Source organism: Oikopleura dioica, chromosome XSR (genome assembly GCF_907165135.1).
Source record: "Oikopleura dioica chromosome XSR, OKI2018_I68_1.0, whole genome shotgun sequence".
Lineage (NCBI taxonomy): Eukaryota > Metazoa > Chordata > Appendicularia > Copelata > Oikopleuridae > Oikopleura > Oikopleura dioica.
In genome coordinates, this window is record NC_137294.1 from 6,909,074 (window position 1) to 6,928,372 (window position 19,299).

Sequence of the window (19,299 nt, forward strand, 5' to 3'; positions counted from 1 at the left end):
TTTCAGGAAATTGAGACGTCGGTTTTGATCTCCTGAGCGTTAACCGAATCTGGATGTCGGAAAATGGTTCTCAGAATATGCAAGGTACCGGTATGTTCACATTCAGGTCTACACTTATCAATTTTTTTTCTTTGCATTTTTCTTCGCAGAGTAATAAACGGCACTAATGCAGGCCGACGAATAGTGAACGCAAAGCACTTAAGACAAAACCACATTTCATTTATCAAAAAGGTTATTGAAGGTTATCTTACTCCCAGATATTTCTGTCAGGATCATCGCATGATACATTTTATGTTTGTTACATAGTGACCGCTATGTTACATACGACTAATATACTCTCATTTATCAATTTATTTCCTCTGGATGTCTCTCCAGAGCTAGGACTCGTGCATGAAAATATTTTGCGACTACTTCTCGTATAAGTTCTAGATTTCGCGATAAAAATTTGAATTAAAAAGTAGAATTTCTATTTTAGAAACTTGATTATCGAGTTCAGTAGTCGTAAAGTAACCTAATTTCTCTATCAATATATATTTATATTGATAAATCAATTGATAATATTGATATATATATAATTCAGTATCACTTTCAAATTTAGGTAATCATATTATCTATGATTTTGTGGATGCGCCTGTCAGTCAGCCGCTAGATTTTTCAAGCGTGCAAAATCTGGGAACCCCGATTGGCATGCTGCAAATTCCTAGAGGCTCGACTGTTAGCATCATTGAGGCACCTCCAGGTTGTCAGACCGTACCGATTATCGATGCAGTTTCGCAGCGAACGATGAGTGAAAGAATGTGTATTCCGACTACGAGTCACGGTCATCCTCCTCAACGGAATTACAAATATATTCTGTCTTCAAGCCAAGGCCATCCCTCTCCACCTAATTGCGTGAATGTTCCGTCCACGAGTAAAGGCAATCCTTCTCAATTTAATAACGAGAATATTCTGACTACGAGTCAAGATCATCCTTCTCAGCGGAAATATGGGAATATTCTGGCTACGGGTCAAGGCTATCCTTCTCAACCCAATTACGAGAATATTCCGTTGACGAGTAAAGGCCATCCTTCTCAACGGAATTATAAGTACACACCATCTACGAGTCAAGGCTACCCTTCTCAACCCAATTACGAGAATATTCCGTCGACAAGTAAAGGCCATCCTTCTCAACGGAATTATAAGTACATACCATCTACGAGTCAAGGCTACCCTTCTCAACCCAGTTACGAGAATATTCCGTCGACAAGTAAATGCCATCCTTCTCAACGGAATTATAAGTACATACCATCTACGAGTCAAGGCTACCCTTCTCAACCCAGTTACGAGAATATTCCGTCGACGAGTAAAGGCCATCCTTCTCAACGGAATTATAAGTACACACCATCTACGAGTCAAGGCTACCCTTCTCAACCCAATTACGAGAATATTCCGTCGACAAGTAAAGGCCATCCTTCTCAACGGAATTATAAGTACATACCATCTACGAATCAAGGCTATCCTTTTCAACCCAATTACGAGAATATTCCGTCGACGAGTAAAAGCCATCATTCCCAACGGAATTACCAGAAAATCGAAAGAATTGACAGAAATATCATCAAGAAACCAAGGGTTACCAGTGCTAAACCGGCCATACTAAAGAAGTGGAGGCCTGTGAAAGTTAAAACAACTCCGGCCCGGCAGTCTCCGGGTCCATACATGGAGCTCTTCTTTAAACAGATGAATATACGAAGAATTGACGAAGTTACACACTCTATACGTAGTTTACGGCAGCGTGCGTCTAGCAGTCAAGATTTTGCAGATTACGGCCAAGACTATCCAATCACTTGCATAGGATGCCAAGAGGAATATAATGAATATTTAGCCCGAACTCTCGATCACGATACCGCAGATGGCCGGCGATGTAGGCAGATAGTTTTTTCGAAAAGTTTTCTTAGAAATATTCGTCAGTTCACAGGCAAAAAGGGGCAATTCGGCAAATTTTCGGCCATGACTGTCGTCGAATTTTTCATTTTATTACTGTATTTATTCAATTTCGAAGCTTTCCAAGGTGAAAATCAGACTGTTCAGCGGATTTCTTAAATTTCTGTCCGAAAATCTGGCCAAATTGACCGTTTTGCTTGTGTATATTTAAATAGACTTTAGATTAAGCAGTTTTCTACAGAATTGCATTCGCATGAAGCATCTTTTAATCTAATTAAAATTAGGGCTAGGGACATATTCTTTGAGACGTGGTCTGACGGAAATATTTAGTCTACAGAAGATGCGAGGAGTTTGATGAGATGTTCGGGCAAAAACCAACTATAACTTCTGATGAGGATCTGATAATCAACAATGTTGAAGTGAACGACGCTTGTGATGAGACGCTAGAGAACGGTATTGAGGTCAATGTTCCAATCGCTAATGAAGAGGCGGTTCTTGATAACGGTATTTCAATTTCAATAAATATAAAGTAACTTGTTAAAGACAACATGGCATTCGACGAAATGTTTTCATTCAACAAGGAAAACCAAGTCGATTATGTCGAAGTACCCACCACTGAGGAGCACACAGTAGTGGAAGAGCACATTCAAGTGCCTGAAGTCGTTATTGGAGAGGCCGTAGCCGAAGAGACGGTGATTGAAGAACCTCCGTTTCAAGAACAAGTAGCTGAACCTACATTAGAGTCGATGCTATCAATTGATCCGGGCTCGATTCCTGTTCCTGTTGAGGATGGAAAGACCCTTGAATCTCAACTCGAAGCTATCGTCGGTGAATTGATCCCGATTGAAGAAGAAAAGAAAGGTGGTGGATGCGTCCCCGTGGAAGATGAAATCAATCCATCAGATTTCGCATCAGCTTCTGAAGAACCCGAGCAGGTGCATTTTTCCTCGCAGGAGATCGAGTATACGACAGAAGAGGTGATTGAGGAGTCGCAAGATGATTCGAACGAGTTGATTGTTGAATCGCAAAATGAGTCGCAAGACTTTGTTCCCGAAACGCACGAACTGAATCTGGAAAACTACGAGATAATTGATGGTCCGATTGATTCCGCTGCGATAGAACCTACTCCGTTTGACTCTGTGCCAGATGAAGAGAATATGGTCAATCTCGTACCAGTGGACGACGCCGGACAGGAATTATTCGAAAATGGTCATTCGGATCAGAATCATATTGGCACACAGTACGAGGTGTCTACTTCTCAAACTGAAAACAGCATCTTCGACGAGAAACCTAAACCAACATTGATTCTGCAAGAAAACAGGTAGTTAATTATTATTATTCTTAAGGCCAATTCTGTTCGTAGACCTCCTGTACAACTGATGAGCCAAACGTCAAATACGCCGATCCAACCAAGGCCAGCTGGTGTATCGCCGACGCCGCTAAAGAAAAAACCACCCCGAGTAAGAGCACCAAGAACGAAACGTAAATCATCCGTCAACGCTGCTTCCCCAGCTCCTACAATCTTCACACTGCTCCCAACGAGCGCTGTGAGCACAGCTTCTACAACAACTGTGGCATCAAGCCCAGTGTCAGGCGTATTGTCTGTGTCAGGCGAGAACTCATTCAACTCAATTCAAATTATTCAAGCTGCGCAAATGATTAACGGAGGTGCTACTCAAATATTTCAACTCGGACCGAATGGACTTCTCCAACCTACGTCTATTCAACCAGTAATCCAGCAATACGTTCTTCAAGTACCGAGCACTGTCCAAAGCAGCGACCCGAATAATAAACCACGTGTCATTCGTCTCCAGACCCCCCAGCCAGCTGAATTCGTCAAATCTCAATCGCCCATGATTTTAAACTCTACACCGAATCGCCGCCTGTCACTACAAGAAATACAGCCCAGTCGACAACAGGTCATACGTCCGTCTTCAATTTTGACGCCCAATGTGCCGGAGAAATCCGCGCCCGTGCCGTCGACCCCAAATGGAACAAATCTCGGTTCAGTGTTCAAAACCATGCAAATAAACAGCCCATCCATCAGACCCGCTGAACCATATCATCCTGGCCTTACTGCACAAGATAAATTGATAAAACAACGCAGTGAAATGCGTAAGCGGTACGAAATGTTGCGCGAAGCGGCAGAAATTCGTCGGGATGAAACATTCAAAGTAAGTCTAGCCAACTTCATAATTTTCGCTAGGATTCACATTATCATCACAATTAAACACACCAAATTTAAGCCCTACCGTGCCCGAAAAGTGAAAGGAAGGCCTCATCCAGATCCTGTTATAGAATCCATTGCTCTTTCATCGGTCGCAGTGCCTGATGTTACCGCAAAGATCTCTCTTCCTTCTGATATCATTCAGGAAGGCAAGCTCTCTGATTTACAGCTTGAAGCTGTAGTTTATGCAGCACAACAACACGCAGGTTTCTATCCATCCGGCGAAAGAAAAGGCTTCCTTTTGGGAGACGGTGCCGGCGTTGGCAAGGGAAGATCGATTTCGGGAATCATTTACGATAACTGGTTGCAAGGCCGGAAGAAGGCAATTTGGCTCTCCGTGTCAAACGATCTTAGACATGACTCTGTTCGAGATTTGACAGACATAGGCGCAACTATGATAAGTATGTTCTTTCGTGTTATACCAAGCCATTTTTTTATAGATGTATATCCCTTGCACAAATTCAAATATGGACATAAACTCGGGGAGAAAGAAAACGGCCGTGTTCAAAATGGAGTCATTTTCGGCACTTACGCATCTCTCATCGGAGAGCGCCACCAAGCTGGTACTACGACTAAAAAAGCTGCCCAGGCCACTCGACTTCATCAACTCGTCACCTGGTGTGGTCGCAATTTTGATGGAGTAATTGTATTCGATGAATGCCACAAGGCCAAAAATTTATACCAGGGTAAGATGAAAGCCAAATTGAAGATGTTTAATGCTATTTAGCAAATGGAAAGCCCTCGAAGACTGGAACGACCGTTCTTGAGCTTCAGCGTCAATTGAAACAAGCTAGAGTTGTTTATGCTTCTGCGACAGGTGCTAGTGAGCCGAAGCACATGTCGTACATGAGTAGACTTGGACTTTGGGGCGCCGGAACTGGTTTCAAAAGCTCCGATCAGTTTGTCGATGCACTCACCAAAGCTGGAGTAGGTGCCATGGAACTGGTGGCAATGGATATGAAGCGACGAGGGGTCTACCTAGCACGTCAGCTCTCATTCGAAGGCTGTGAATTTGATCTTGAAGAAGTACCCCTAGATGGTTTCTTCATGACATTGTACGACGCTGCCGCAGAGCTCTGGCGTGACGCGAAGGAGTACTTTGCCCAGGCAGCCAGTCTTCTTGGTGATGACTTCAAGATGCCTGGTATGTGGCAGCAGTTTTGGGGCGCACACCAGAGGTTCTTCAAATACCTTACAATGGCAGCAAAAGTGAACAAAGCCTGTCAGATCGCACGGAAAGCAGTTAGAGAAAATCAATGCGTCGTCATCGGCCTGCAGAGTACTGGCGAACAAAGAACCAATGAAGAAATGGAACGAATCGTGGCAGACGGAGAAGAACTAAACGAGATGGTATCTAGCTGCAAGGGTGTTTTTAGACGACTATTGGATACACACTTTCCCGTTTCTGATCGTGATAAACTCGCAGAGCTTGGCATCAACTTTGATTTGCCTGATTCGCCCGAGAAAGTTCAAGACCAACGCGATAAAAAACCTCGATACATGAGTATGACTACTACTGCAGATTCGAATGTGGAATCTGATCCAGAGGATGATCTTGGTGATTTGACTGCTGCCTTTGGCGAGAGTGAAGACGAGGAAAATGAGTCTTCCATCAAGAACGGCAAGAACCGCGACTCGAAGAAGCGCGTTCGCGTTGACTCTATCTCGGATCACTTTCGAGCTGCCGGTTTCAAAATGCGCAAAGTCGACAAAGAAGCGGAGGAACATCGCAAACGAGCAGCGGCGATCGAGCAGTGTGCTTATTTGAAGAGGACTCTCTGGGAGAAACTATTAAAGATTACCAATTTGCCTGGAAATGCCCTCGATGAGCTGATGGATGGCCTTGGTGGCCCAGAAATGGTTTCTGAATTGACTGGCCGAAAGAATCGACAAATTATTACCGACCAAGGTAGCTAATAGAAACTCATTTTAACCATTAACGATGTTATTTCAAGGAGTTCAGTATGAAAATCGAGCACAGTCCGCTAATGTGCCGTTAGAACAAATAAATCTAATTGAAAAAGACAATTTCATGAAAGGCAAAAAGCTTTTCGCAATCATCTCCGACGCAGCCAGCTCGGGGATATCACTCCACTGTGATCGAAGATGCGCGAATCAGAACCGTCGACTTCACCTTACCCTAGAACTGCCATGGTCAGCCGATAAGGCTGTCCAACAATTCGGACGTACTCACCGCTCCAATCAAGTAATTTTTAAGGATGAAAGATGCGTTTTAATTGTGCGTTTCAGGTGTGTCCTCCTAAGTACTGCTTTCTTATCTCCGAATTGGCTGGAGAACAGCGATTTGCCTCAGTCGTCGCGCGTCGCTTGGAATCCATGGGAGCTCTCACCCATGGCGATCGACGTAGTGCCCAGAAGCACGGCGACCTTACTCGATTCAACTTCGATACGAACTATGGCAAAAAGTCGCTTGATCTAGTGCTCAAATCTATTCTTGGGGAGGAGCGCAATTCTGTCAAATTTCCGGAGTTCTACCACGGCAACTTTACAGAAGACATGAAACGGTATTTCTATCAATCACTCACTTTATTAATAACTCTGTTCAGGGCTCTCTACGAGATCGGAATTTTCGTATGGAAAGACGAAAGCAAGACTCGAATGCGAACCGATGGAGACATCTCAGTTTCGAAGTTCTTGAATCGGCTTTTGGGAATGTCGATTGCTTGTCAACAGGGATTGTTTCACTATTTCTCGGAGACATTGGACGATATTATGACGGAAGCACGAATGAATGGAACCCTCGACGAGGGTGTGATGGACGTCGGTAATGCAACCGATAAGGTCGGGTTCTCATTAATAAAGCTAGCCGCCCATGGTCATAGATAAAGATAAATCTTAATGCTTTCAAATAATATTTAAAACCCTGAAAGCTACATGTTGTTGGACAGAATGTATTCACAACGTCTGAGGATTGCACACTCAAGTTGCTCAAGATTAACCACTTCAAGGGCGTAGAATGGGTTGATGCTCTCAACCAGAGTAAACGACTCAATGGAAAGTTTTATGTTGACGAATCCGGCAAACTGCCAGTCATGCTCTACCCAAAGGGTGACAAGGTAGTGTTAGTTATCGTGGCATATATAATTTTCGATTTTAGTTCGTTTGCATTAGACCGAATCACTCTGTTTCGGAAGTAGCCTTTGAAATGAGCCACTGGCAAGCGCAGTTCAAACTCCAAGATGAGTCTGTCAATCCAAGTGCGATGGCTCAAATTTGGCGCGAGTGCTATGAAGGAACTGCCAACAATTGCATCCATCAATATACTGAGGTATGTGTTACACTGATAAATGGACACGCATAAGTTGGAGTGTGACAAGAGCCAGCAACTACAACACGAGGCTTTGTGTGTTTTCATCCTTTATTGTTTTTAATTTGAGCAAAAAAGTAAAAGACAGACGTGAAAATTCAAGTGATCAAGAAGAATTTTAATAGAACATAATTGCAATCGGTCATGATACAGCCTAGAAATGTGACTAGTTCAGAGTGGAGTACTCTTCTCTTCTATATGGGTCATTTTTCTTGTAGAATTGGGGCGAAATGTTTTGATCTCAACGTTTGTTTGTATGGGCAGTTGGGGGTTTGAGCAGCTCAGCGTAGTTCTGCGAGGAGTTACGGACGTTCTGTCCTCCGAGTATTCCAGCTGAAAACAATTTAACGGCTCATTCGACAGTAGCAATTTATTTTAAAAGATTTTCTACTTACATGCTATAAGATTTGTAAGCAGATTCGGCTGTGCGTTGCCAGCAGCCAAAAGTTGCTGCAGTGCTTGGAGCTGCTGGTTCACTTGTGTACCACTGTTCTGAGCAGGTGAGCTGTTTTGAGCTGGCTGCGTCAAATTTGTCAAATCTAAACCATTTAAAATTTTTCACATAAGAGGTCGTTACTTTGAATCTGCGAAATAGCACGCAGTAAATCCGAGTTCGAGGGGTTGTTCTGTCTCTGCTGTTGTTGCTGTCTTTGTCGTTCTAATTGGCTTCTGACAAGCTCTTCTCGTTGTTTTTGCTTTCGAATGCGTTCCAGTTCCATTTGTTTCTGGAGCTCTTTCTGTTTCTGCTGCTCCATCTAAAAAAATGATCAATATCTTAGTTTCTCAAACGCCACTTACCATTTGTTCCTTTATCTTCTGAACTTTGAGATTCGCCAAATAATCGGCAGTAATCGTTGAGTTCGCCGCCGAAGGATTCGACATTTGGTGTAGTCGATGAATCATTTGAAGAGTTTGCTCCTTAGTTTGATTTTAATAAAGTGTTTTTATTTGTGAGACTCTAACTTTAGCAAATTGTAGTGACTTACATGGGTCATCTGGTTTATTTGATTCATGAGTGTCGACGCCTGTCCGATATTGTTGCCTTTCGGGCGATGTCGGTTGCCAGTGTTCACCGATCTCATTAGATTTTCCAAGGCGGTTCTATTGACGCCTGCAATGTCGCCATTCATCAAATTATTCTTCCTTTCCTTTTCTTGCTGGCGGTATTTGGCCTGGCGGATTTTCTCGGCCTCTATTTGTTGTTGCCGCAGCTCCTTTTGGTCCTAATTAATAGTTTATCGCCTAATCCTAAAATGCACCGCGCTCAACCTTTTCCATCTGCAACTCAATGACGGTCAGCTCTTCTTCTTTCTTTTCCCAGAAGTCTGAGAAATTGTTGAATTTCTTTATTTGAGACTAAATTTCGTTAATAACTATTTACAATGGACGACACTTACAATCGTCTGCCGTTCGAATTCCTCGGTATTAATACACTTAGTGCATAATAAACGACCTTTTTGGTCATATTTCCAGCTTGGCGAGAAATCACGCGTGCATTTGGAACACTCCATTCTTTTCGCCTCCACTTTCTTCGACTTTTATCAGGGCTCCTTAGCTACTCGGAAATTAAGGGGACGTTAGGCTTCCCCGCTTTTGTGATTATTTAGTATTCATTGAGTAAATGGGAAGCGCGTTACGCATCGTAAAATATCGGAGCATAACAGTTTATACGCGAGTGTTCCCATTAGTTGCTCCGATCGGTAAATAGCCAGCCCGCGCCTGTTCCTCGCGTTTGAGACGTCCGACGCACTTCTCCAGACCAAGCAACGCCAAGAACTCGGCGTTTGCGACCGTTGGGAAGAAGTTAACATCGTGATGTGCGCAGGGCGGCATCGTCGTGATCGAGTTCAACGTCTGGTTGAGCTCGTTCTTCAGTTCCTCGCGCTTCGACTTGCTGCGCTCGAAGGACTGAGTCACTTGTTCGAGCTTGCTTCCCGACTGTGTCGAGTGCGAGCTGCTCGAGTGCGTATTATTCGACTCGCTGGATGATTTGCCCTTGCCAGCTCCCGCCACCGCGCTACCCATTTCACCCATCGCCGCCGTAATTTTCGAGGTTAAAATGTTGCTGTTGCTGGCGGCTTGGGCACCGGCGCCGTGCCCGTTGCTCAACCCGTTGTTCACAGTGGAGTTGCTATTCACTGAAACAGGCAACTTGAGCGGCTGCTTGGCAGAAGCCGGCGAAGCTCGCGCATTTTTCTGCTCTGGGATGGCGATCGACGCCTTGATCCTAAAGCGAGCAGCTCAGTCGGGGCTATTGTTTTAATAATTCACTTACCGCTTGATTAACAGTAGCTTTGCCTCTTCCTGGCGAAGCAATTCTTTTAGTTTTCGAATGTCTTCTGCTGTGATTGGTAGCTCATTGTTCTCTGGCTGTCCATTCTCTTGAGCAAGCTTGGCTTTTTTCTCCGGCTCAACCTCTGGAGTGACTTCCGTCTTCCTCTTCAGGTCGAGCGGCGAGCTGACCTGGTCGACTTCCATTTTTTCTCTGGTACTGAGGAGCTGTGGCGGCTGCTTGTGGCACAAAACTTTGAGACTGCGGCGCGAGGGAGGCTCGGACCGGGGGGTCGCCCCACCGTAATCGACAGAAGACCAATACGGGGGTCGCGCTGAGCTACGCAATATCCAAGCGCAAACCCAAGGCAAACAGCGAGAGAGCGCGCGATATACACGGGGGACGCTATAGATAGAGCGAGGTCCGATTGGGGGGTCCGCGCTCTCACAACTCAACTCTCAACATCAACTCGTGAACAAGGGGGTCACCAACCGCCCACGCCGCTGAATCCATTTTCGCGCACTTTCCGCAATCCCCCGATCGGATGTTTTATGATGATCTCAAGACCCCCCGACCTGACGCCTCGCTTCCTCGATCTCCTTCCCTCTCTATCTTCTCCCCGACTTCCTATTCACTCGCTTATTTATATACCACCTAATTATGCATAATCTAGATATCCTAGTATGCAGCATTATTTCCAGATGCTGTTTTGAGTGTTCAGCCAACCGTAGCGCGAGACGTCTCCTCGTCCCTTCCCCTGTCTTGCTCCCGTGTTCTCCTTTGTCCACAGTAACGCAGGGGGCTTAGTTATCCACCTTCATCGACATTGGATAGAGCTAGCACGTTGTTAGCCGGAGTTGAGCTGGGTAGGTTCTACTCAACGCGGGTGGAGCGATTTTTAAGTGACCCCCTGCTCGCCATTTCTGATCAGAATGGCGGCCCCCGTGTGACCCCCTGACAGACAATTCAATTAGCCGGAGGGCGCTCGGGATTTGATGCTACAGTTGCCAAACTGGTTCCGGCCCGATTTTCACTAACAACAAGAAGCACGAGCACCAAGCCTAATTAACGGTCCTTTACAGTGGCTGCGTATTTTAATCGATAATTTTCTGCCCCGCGAAAATTATTAATCGATTGAGGGATAGTCACTGTGTGTCCCACTTTTGTCTTGCTGCTATTTTATAAATCAGATAAATCAAATTCAAGGCATTATTTATCACTGCCTGACGTTGTATCACAACATTACGTGATTAGGGTTGGGACTTGTTTCTAAAGTGAGCCGAGTAATTTTTTGTTCTCCGATCAGTGCTCTACCTGACATTGACAAACTTGCCTAAAACATCGTAAACTTTTATATCATGCCTAGCGAAATTCTTTGCGTTTACGACTTTTAGAAGATTTTTGATGGCTACTAGCCGTGATTAATGATTTATGTTCTATTTCATTATGTACCGCTAATTTAGCAGCAGCCTACTTTCGAGTGAGAGATCGATTATTCGAGCACTTAAATTTTGATCTTGCCAGTAGTCACCGTCGCCCCATTCTTTATTTGTAAATGTAAATGATTACCTCCGCCAGAACAATTGTCCTCGACAGAAACTCGATTAAATACGATGAGTAGTTTTTGGCCAAAAATAACGCTCTTTGTGAAATTTTAATCAGCAGGGCCAATTTTCCCGAAGTTTTCGAGATAAACCATCAATTAAAGCGAACAGCATGCTCCTAATCTTGTGCTTTGTACAAAGACTGATATTGTCTTCGCTCCTATCGAACAAGTTCCGTTTGTTGACGTTTTCGTTGTTCTCATTTGACGTATTCCTAGATTTTAAAGTAATATTTCAGGGTCACTGTCCCGAAGAACTTGTCGAAGGGTGCCTGAGCGGTCGTCGAATGCTAGAGCTTTTTATTCTTACTGGCCCAGTTTTGGCTGTCTGGAACAATGTTACAGACATTCTCCATCAAGTGGATAAGAGCAGCCGCATCCAAGTCGTCCGTCTTCGTACTAGCGACCGAGTGCGCGTTGTCGGTATGCTGCGTACTTGTTTTGATTGCTTTAATCACTCTGTCTAGGAATCCTCATCCCATCCAACTGCGCACAGACACTCGTCAAGACACTCGAAAAGATCCAGGAGAAAAACAAGCCCAAGATTAAGTCGAAAGTTGGGCGAAAGAAGAAAGTACCAGTGGAGATCGCAGCACCAGGTAAAGCTTTAACCCTCGCGACGGAGTAATTATTGAATAACTTTTTCCTCAAGTGTTTATTTTCTCAATAACAAAATTACACGAATGCGCCTGACACTGATCAAGTATCCACCCTTTATGAAATATGTTCAGTCAGCTGTCCAAACTATCCTTAACTTCGGATTAATAAGAACACTATTGATTCTCTTATTTTTTAGGAATATTTACTATTTCCTATTGATTACTCTCATTAAAGCTAATAATCGCAAATAAAAATATCAAAGTCGAATTCAAAACTCTCTTTTTAGCTCCAACTCAAACTCAGGCTATGAACAGAGACCGCGAGCTGGAACTCATGGCCTCACAGGTTATCAACGAAGCAAGCGGTGCTGCGATTTCACCACACGTCGGAAGTGTTGGCAATTCATCGTCGGGATTCGATGAGCCGCGAGATGAAGAGATCTCGGAAGAACAGCGACAGAAAGAGTTCGCTATGATGGACGAAGAGGCCCGCGACGCGGAATTCGAGCGCCTTGCTGCCCAAATGATTATGGAAAACGAAATGGAAGAAGAAGACGACTTCTTCTAAGAACGTCAAAGAATGAAAGAAAAAATTGAAAAATCATTTAACAGTAGGCTGCCAAACATTTATCTGAGACTGCATTTATGCCACCTTGTGGCTCAGCCATTTACAAGAGAGATCGAATTGTTTGAAACCAGAGTGGGCATGAAGCTCCGGCACGGCGTCTCGTTCTGTAAATATGAATGACAGCTGAACCTCAATTACAGTCAACAGTCTTGGAAAAAGTTAGTTATTTCGACCTAGACGTAATCTACATTTCGTCTATGTGCCAGGTTGGAATGATGAATGACGCCGTGCCCGGTTCTACTGTCAAGAGCGGTCACAAGAAAATACATTTACGATCCCAATTTAACTAAATGTACAAGTCCCATGCTGATTCTTGTACATTTATTTGTATTGTTCATGTTAACCTTTGAAATCAAGGAAGAGCGCGAAAATTGTACCGTTGTGTTAGTATATTTATATACATAAAATATCAAGATAATTGAAGATATTTCTTAATCGCAGGCAGTTGAAATATTTTCTCACTATCCTGAGTGTAAATGAATTAGTTGCTTGAGCGAAACTATAAATATCGCAGAAATATGCAGGTTATAAGTGCACTAGGCTTGCACTTTTGAGATAAACTCGTTGTTGTATTCTTTGGTGCACTCTTCGGTAACGCTCACTTTTGTACAGTAGAAGTCGAACAGCTGCTTGTCGAGTTTTTCAATTTTATTCAGCTATAATTAATACTGTGAGACACCGTATTTAACTACATTCGGACACTTACCAAATTCTCACGCTTTTTTATACATTTGTTCGACGAGTCTTCTGGGATTTGTTTACCGAGTCGCACGTAGCTTCGCACAATTTGAATCCGTCCTGAATTCAAGTTTTATTGCACAATGGATATAATATCTTCGCAACCTTTTCGAAACTTGTTTTTCACAAAACGTCCGATTTCAGAAGAGCGCGAGAATCCATCGTCATAGCAGTCGTGTATGGCTGCTTTATCAGCTATATTCGTGAGTTTTGCAAGTCGAACCTATAAAATTTGCCTATTATAAAATTTCGTCTCTATATCATCAACAAAATATGTACTTATTGCTTCTAAGTCATCACCTTGAACCGGCGAACCATATTTCTTCGTTTATTGTAAGGGCTAAGAACCTCATCATGAATTGTTGCATTCAAGTATAAATCAACGAATTCTGCAGTAACTCTCGTCAAATGGTTGATTTTTTGCTCTTGTACAGTGAGTTCATCATTTCTAAGATAATCATTTGAAGATGAACAATTTACAATTATTTCGGCAAAAATAGCAGGACATATTTGTACTTACTTAGCGAAGGCAACGCCTACAAAAAACCATAGTAGTTTCATTGTAATCTCTGAGTTTTACTATGACCGTAAAGTGTGTTTTCACGAGTGAAATCAACTCGTCAGCGCCATCTAAGCAATATTTCCTGATGCATATCGCTGCTTTCTAAAGAGATTAATTATGTTTCGGTAAAAATAAATTTGCACTTTATCTAGGTCCGTGTACTTTATCTAGCCGTGGGGGAACATCAAAAACGTTGTTTTTAAAATTTTTGCGGCTCTCGATTTTACTGACGATGAAGATGAAAGAAATGACGGAAAATAGTTGATAATTAAATAAATCCTTTATTGCCATGGATACTACTCTAAATAAGACCACGTTCTAAGTAGTTCCAAAAGCCTATAGTCTTACTTTCTCTTCATAAAACTCAAATTTTATAATGGTTTATCAATTATAGTTTTCCGCATTTTGAATTTTCCCTAAGTAATGACCAAAATCAGAATTTTGTACATCTTGTTAGTTTTTATCCATTTCTTTCATGAAGTTTTTGTCAAAACTCGAAAATTTTTGTGGATGAATTTCAAATGTGTCAGAATAAACGGAAGGGAAAGTACAATTATGGACTGGAGTATTATGTGATCAGCTTCTTTTGTATTTATTCTCTGCTGACAGTTTTTTGATCGCGTAAATAGAGCGCTGCTCAATTTTTACAAAAGAGATTTTTCTTCGGCGAGTTCCTCTTCAGCCAAACGATAGAAAAAAGATTTTCGAGAATAAAAATTTGTTATTGCTTTGGGACCAGCGAGGGTGTTCAGTTAAGGAGTCGACAATTTGCCAAAATTTATTTTGGAATTGACAAAACCTATTTTCGTAAAGGGACCTTAAACTTAGCTATTTTATCAGAATCAAATTAGAGTTGAGAGCTCACAGTTAAACTAAAGTAGAAGAATAGCGTTTTATATTTTTGCTATTTATAAAAGCAGTATTTAATCCCAAGAAGAGAGTCTGCTCGGACACTCTCGAATGGAGCGACTCCGGTTCAAAGATGGGGTAATATGCCGGACACGACTTGTTGGTTCGATGGATCCACCGCTCAGCGGAAGCTAGCAAGAATAAAAGGAGAAGAGCAGTTGAAAGCTCTCGTCACGGCTCCTGTCAATTTATCAGTTCTAAAGGTAAATTGTTGTCTGTATTAAACATGTAGCTTCTAACAATTTCTAGTTTAGCAATCCCAGTAAGATAGACCAACGGGAAAAAGTGTTCAAAGGCCTCGCTCCATCATACTTATTCTCTGCGGACCATGTTCTCGCAAATAAAAAGCAGTTCCGTGCCAAGAAGTGTCCACCGATGTGTCCTCAGCGTCCACTTGGAGGGTTTATGATTGAAGAAAATAGGAGTAGAAAGAAATCTAAAGAAGAACTTCCTCCTCTTAGATTATCACAGGAATAGATAGCACACCCTTGAACGTTGATGTAACTTTAAAAAAGCATTGATATCTTCACAAAGCACAGAAAAAGCATTTTCGTACCACCAAGACCGAGAAAAAGAGAACGAGATTGGACAAAGACGACGATTGCCCGCCTGTCAAAGAGATGCTCTTGGTGGATCGCAAAAGTTATGCACGATGATCCAAATTCCGCACGAGAACAGGTCATTGGGAACATCTTACGATTCCACGGAGAATGCAGTGACGCGGGAAGTGAGCCCGAGTTGCTTCCTGCAATTGCTACTGAAGCTGACCGTGAGAGTTTTTACAATCGATGCGCTACACATGGAATTATGATGCGAAAAATTCCACATATGCCGGTTCCGAACGATGAACGCATGACTCTCAAGGTTATAAAAATAATGTTGAAGAATAGCTGCTGAAGATATTTAGGAGTTAGCGATGGCAAATCAAAGAGATATGTTTGGAAATCAGCGAACGATGATGGAGTGGGAGTTTCAACTTATCAGTAAAGTATAATTATTGAGTATTTCTTGCGCTTATTACAACTAGAAAAATAAAAAAACGCTGCCTGTCATGGAGAATATCAATCGAGACGAAACGATGCCAAAGAACCGACCACGTTCGGCAGCATTTGATCTCAGAGTTACTTCAAACGAGTCTATTCATGCCGCCATCACGGACACCGAAGAATTCGAAAACGACGAACACGAGGAGCCAATTTATATCGCTGTCAAAGGTGAGGTCAGTCCTGCAGCCATTGCCAAGTGCTGATTTTGGTTAAGTTTGGCAAGCTGCTTGGGGAAACAGTGCGAATTGGATCGACCTGTCTCTTCATGAGCTGCGTCTAATTCTTGAGCGTAAGGAGACGCTTCTCAAAGAAAATTGTATGAGCGCTCTTGCTGCGTCAATTATGTATGGCCGTAAAACAAAACACCTCAGTGCGGACGAAAAGTTCAAGCTTGACGAAGAACTCTCGACAGTTTCGCTCGAGCAGCTAGACTCAAGCAACGTCCGCGTCAAATTGGCAGCGTGCGCAATCATACTCATTACTCCCATTGCTGGACACGAAGAAAGACTTGTGAAGGTCTTGTTTCGAGTTCTCTTTCCCAAATTAAACAAAATTAAAGGCACTGAATGAAATTGTGAATGTGGAGACAGAAATATCAGATGTTTTGTTCGCCTGCTGCATGCTCGCACACATAAACGGGCAAAACATTCACGATAATGTTTCTTTTATTCTTTTCCAAGATTATGTGACCTACAGGAGAAGTCAACAATGTCCATAAATTTCCTTGGCTTTTTTTTTTATCATTTGTTGACTTCGAAATCGAGAAAGCCTTATATTCTTAGCTTGTTGAAGAAAATCTCGAAGGGAAACTCCAAAACTCACAAAATTCTCGCTGAGTTCTTAAACTCTGGGATTCCAGAGGAACGAGCAATCGCTTGTTATGTGCTCAGCGAAATAGACACGAAAATGATGTCCGACGCTATTGAAGATAAATTGGTTGAGATGCAGTGGTATGATCAGGTAAATTGAATGGCACAGAATATCTGTTCATCGCATCTCAGGTCAAATCTGTCCAGCGATCTGCGCTACTTTGCCTACACAAGACCGGTCGGGAGTCAAGGGTTTTCGAATTCGTTCTCAATCTGCTAGCTGACTCGCTTGAATCAGTAACCAAACATGATGTCACTCTTACTGCGCTGGAATGGATCGTTAACAATGGAACTGTATCTGACAAGCTCATCCGCACTCTGCTGCTCTGCTTCAACAGCAAACTTGGTACGATTCGATCTGCGACTTGTTTTACGGTCGGAGAACTGAGAATCAAGCACCAGGACATTGTTGAAAATTTGATAACGATTCTCTCTTACGAAACTTTGCCTCAAATAAAAAAAGACGCAATCGATGCTCTAGCAAAGATCGGTTGGTGAATTCTTGTAGCTGTTTTTACAGACGCATATTTAGAGCCAGGCAAAGGAAGACAAAAGGATGAAATAACTGCTGCTCTGGCGCATGCAGTCCGTTTCGAAGAACATCCACGAGTTCGCCGAGCTGCTGCATATGCAATCTATATCCTAGATGTCTTTCAAAACGAAACGTTAGCAGAAGTCATTAGAGAAAGAATCGTAGTTGAGCCAGAAGAAAGCGTCCAAGAAGTACTTCGTCTTATCCTAGGTAACTTTTTAGATGACCAGATCGAAAATTAAACACTCGTTTCCTAGACAAATTGAACTTGACCGTGAAGCAAGTCCTAAACGAAGATGAAATGCTCGTCCAAATGAAGATCGACATCAAAGCACTCTGCCGACCAGAGAAAATTATCCCCTCAATTTTGGCAAGGAAAAAACGGTCAAATTATGAACTTCCACCTTCTCCTTTTGTAAACCTCGGAAAATAAATATTTTAATAAAAAAATGAAAAAAGTGCCTCGTTACCGGTCAGTTTTCGCGCGCAACCGTCATTGGGTCATTATCGCAGAAAATCTTGCGCGGAAATCTGGTTTCAAATTTCGATTTTCATAACTGAAAAGTAAAAATCGAGAAATCAGCAAAAATGGTACTCACTGTTAGAGACCGAAACTTACGAAAAACTCTTACTACTCAAAGGTACGATCAGTCGTTTGTCATATTTCATTCTGTTTTCATTTAAAAATATTAGTACTGCATGTGTTATCACGACAAAAACCGTGAATTCATGCTCCGTCTCAAAAACTCCAGAGTTTTTGAGGAAGAAAGCAACAACAACGAAGAAAACACTGGCAAATCAGCGTCAAAGTGGCAAGTCAGATCTCAAGAAAGCGCTTTTTACTGACCCGATCAAAATTTCAGACTTCAAAAAATCCAATGGTAACAGAAAACAAAAGATTCTTTCGAAAAATTTATAATTTCAGAGAGCCGCAGACTTAAAAAATCAGCTTGTCAACCTGATTTGTACCCATCTGATCCTTCTAAACTCGACAAGAAAATCAAGTCTGATAAGAACTATCAAAAGTTCTTGAAAAATGTCCCATCGTGCTCGACTCCTATGCGTAAAACAACGCGGAGAAAATCAGATACTGATGCGCTGCCCCCGAAACCAATCTCGAGGAGAAAGGGAACTAAGAGATGCTTTGAAGAAGCGGATGAGCCTGACCAGCGAAAGCCCAAATTAACTCAAGTCGAAATCGAAAATGTAACTTTTTGATAAACAAAATTAGGTAGTGAGAATTCCTTTCAGCGTCAGCAAACTATTTTTTCCGAGCGAATCTACAATGTTCTTATTGATCGATACATGGACGAGATCTGCGAAGTCCTCGATGATTTCGAGAATGAGGACCTGCGCAGTAAATCTCGCGCTATTGCGAGAGCTATAGTGAACAATGCAAAGACGTCTGCTGCTTCTGCTACAGTGACTTTTAACCGAATCTACCAAAATCTCAAACGAAAATCAAACAAGTTTCTGTTCACGGCATTAATCGAGAACCAAATCAAGGTAATAAGCCTCGTCCTCAATGAAAAACAAAAGTTTTCAGACTCGCTTGCTACCTGCAATGACTGCTGTCGAACTAGACCCTAAAGGAGCTGCAAGCAAGGCCCAATCTTCCCGAAAATATCATTTGACTTCTCCGCGAAAACATTGCCCGACTGGAAAATTCATCAGCGGGCAGCTGGTCTATCTTGATGAGTTGTAAATCTCTCTCCTCTTTCAGTGTATATACGGTATGTTTGGTACCCATGAAAGTTTGTGTGATAGTTTTCAAAATGTAATTATCCTCATTTTTGCAAATATGTACTTTTCTTTCATCTGTAATAATATCATCTTCACCCGATGCCTTAGACACTAAATGCCTGAAATTCAACCGTCGACTATTAAATTTTGGCGTCTAAGGCAGTACCCCTTCCCGTTACTCCATTCTGTAAATTTTTCATATCAATGCACAATTGTAATATTTGAACAAATGAATAATTGTATATCTGTATATTTGACCAACTTCTGCGACTAGTTCAAATCCAAACCGTTCAATAAATGCAACAACAAAAGTAATCTTGCGA

The 19,299-nt window shown here is 42.4% G+C and overlaps 7 protein-coding genes across 10 annotated transcripts; 5 read left to right on the forward strand and 2 right to left on the reverse strand.

Annotated features, from left to right (window-relative positions):
- On the forward strand, positions 1-12,858 carry LOC145708626 (protein strawberry notch homolog 1-like). 4 transcript variants are annotated; one of them, XM_081786318.1, is made up of 16 exons: positions 1-90; positions 599-1,900; positions 2,251-2,424; positions 2,464-3,241; positions 3,284-4,094; positions 4,167-4,548; positions 4,588-4,833; positions 4,875-6,056; positions 6,103-6,353; positions 6,398-6,672; positions 6,715-6,949; positions 7,039-7,224; positions 7,266-7,436; positions 11,590-11,773; positions 11,818-11,949; positions 12,237-12,858. In XM_081786318.1, exons 1-16 carry the CDS (start codon positions 54-56, stop codon positions 12,515-12,517), a joined length of 6,627 nt encoding a protein of 2,208 aa, XP_081642444.1. In that variant the 5' UTR covers positions 1-53; the 3' UTR covers positions 12,518-12,858. The 4 variants fall into 4 exon arrangements, with proteins under 4 accessions (XP_081642444.1, XP_081642445.1, XP_081642446.1 ...); XM_081786319.1 differs by having other exon boundaries at positions 1-84; XM_081786320.1 differs by lacking the exon at positions 599-1,900.
- On the reverse strand, positions 7,515-10,111 carry LOC145708627 (uncharacterized). Its single transcript, XM_081786322.1, has 9 exons — positions 9,751-10,111; positions 9,195-9,702; positions 8,873-9,010; positions 8,745-8,831; positions 8,462-8,698; positions 8,274-8,393; positions 8,053-8,230; positions 7,871-8,014; positions 7,515-7,808 (listed from the first exon to the last, which is right to left on the reverse strand). The coding sequence occupies exons 1-9, from the start codon at positions 9,951-9,953 to the stop codon at positions 7,717-7,719; spliced, it is 1,707 nt and encodes a 568-aa protein (XP_081642448.1). The 5' UTR covers positions 9,954-10,111; the 3' UTR covers positions 7,515-7,716.
- Positions 12,859-12,957: 99 nt separating the features above from the next.
- Positions 12,958-13,989, reverse strand: LOC145708628 (uncharacterized). Its single transcript, XM_081786323.1, has 5 exons — positions 13,836-13,989; positions 13,616-13,763; positions 13,421-13,538; positions 13,284-13,375; positions 12,958-13,233 (listed from the first exon to the last, which is right to left on the reverse strand). Exons 1-5 carry the CDS (start codon positions 13,874-13,876, stop codon positions 13,114-13,116), a joined length of 519 nt encoding a protein of 172 aa, XP_081642449.1. The 5' UTR covers positions 13,877-13,989; the 3' UTR covers positions 12,958-13,113.
- Positions 13,990-14,819: 830 nt separating this feature from the next.
- On the forward strand, positions 14,820-15,319 carry LOC145708629 (uncharacterized). Its single transcript, XM_081786324.1, has 2 exons — positions 14,820-14,989; positions 15,036-15,319. The coding sequence occupies exons 1-2, from the start codon at positions 14,870-14,872 to the stop codon at positions 15,261-15,263; spliced, it is 348 nt and encodes a 115-aa protein (XP_081642450.1). The 5' UTR covers positions 14,820-14,869; the 3' UTR covers positions 15,264-15,319.
- Positions 15,320-15,321: 2 nt separating this feature from the next.
- Positions 15,322-16,550, forward strand: LOC145709051 (uncharacterized). The gene is made up of 5 exons (XM_081786735.1): positions 15,322-15,650; positions 15,694-15,774; positions 15,814-16,000; positions 16,047-16,348; positions 16,392-16,550. Exons 1-5 carry the CDS (start codon positions 15,432-15,434, stop codon positions 16,548-16,550), a joined length of 948 nt encoding a protein of 315 aa, XP_081642861.1. The 5' UTR covers positions 15,322-15,431.
- Positions 16,551-16,600: 50 nt separating this feature from the next.
- Positions 16,601-17,666, forward strand: LOC145709053 (HEAT repeat-containing protein 4-like). Its single transcript, XM_081786736.1, has 4 exons — positions 16,601-16,792; positions 16,834-17,191; positions 17,234-17,443; positions 17,491-17,666. The coding sequence occupies exons 1-4, from the start codon at positions 16,739-16,741 to the stop codon at positions 17,664-17,666; spliced, it is 798 nt and encodes a 265-aa protein (XP_081642862.1). The 5' UTR covers positions 16,601-16,738.
- A 79-nt stretch (positions 17,667-17,745) lies between these two features.
- LOC145707958 (uncharacterized) lies at positions 17,746-19,285 on the forward strand. The gene is made up of 5 exons (XM_081785552.1): positions 17,746-17,874; positions 17,927-18,114; positions 18,159-18,439; positions 18,485-18,739; positions 18,780-19,285. Exons 1-5 carry the CDS (start codon positions 17,822-17,824, stop codon positions 18,936-18,938), a joined length of 936 nt encoding a protein of 311 aa, XP_081641678.1. The 5' UTR covers positions 17,746-17,821; the 3' UTR covers positions 18,939-19,285.
- Positions 19,286-19,299: the final 14 nt, after the last annotated feature.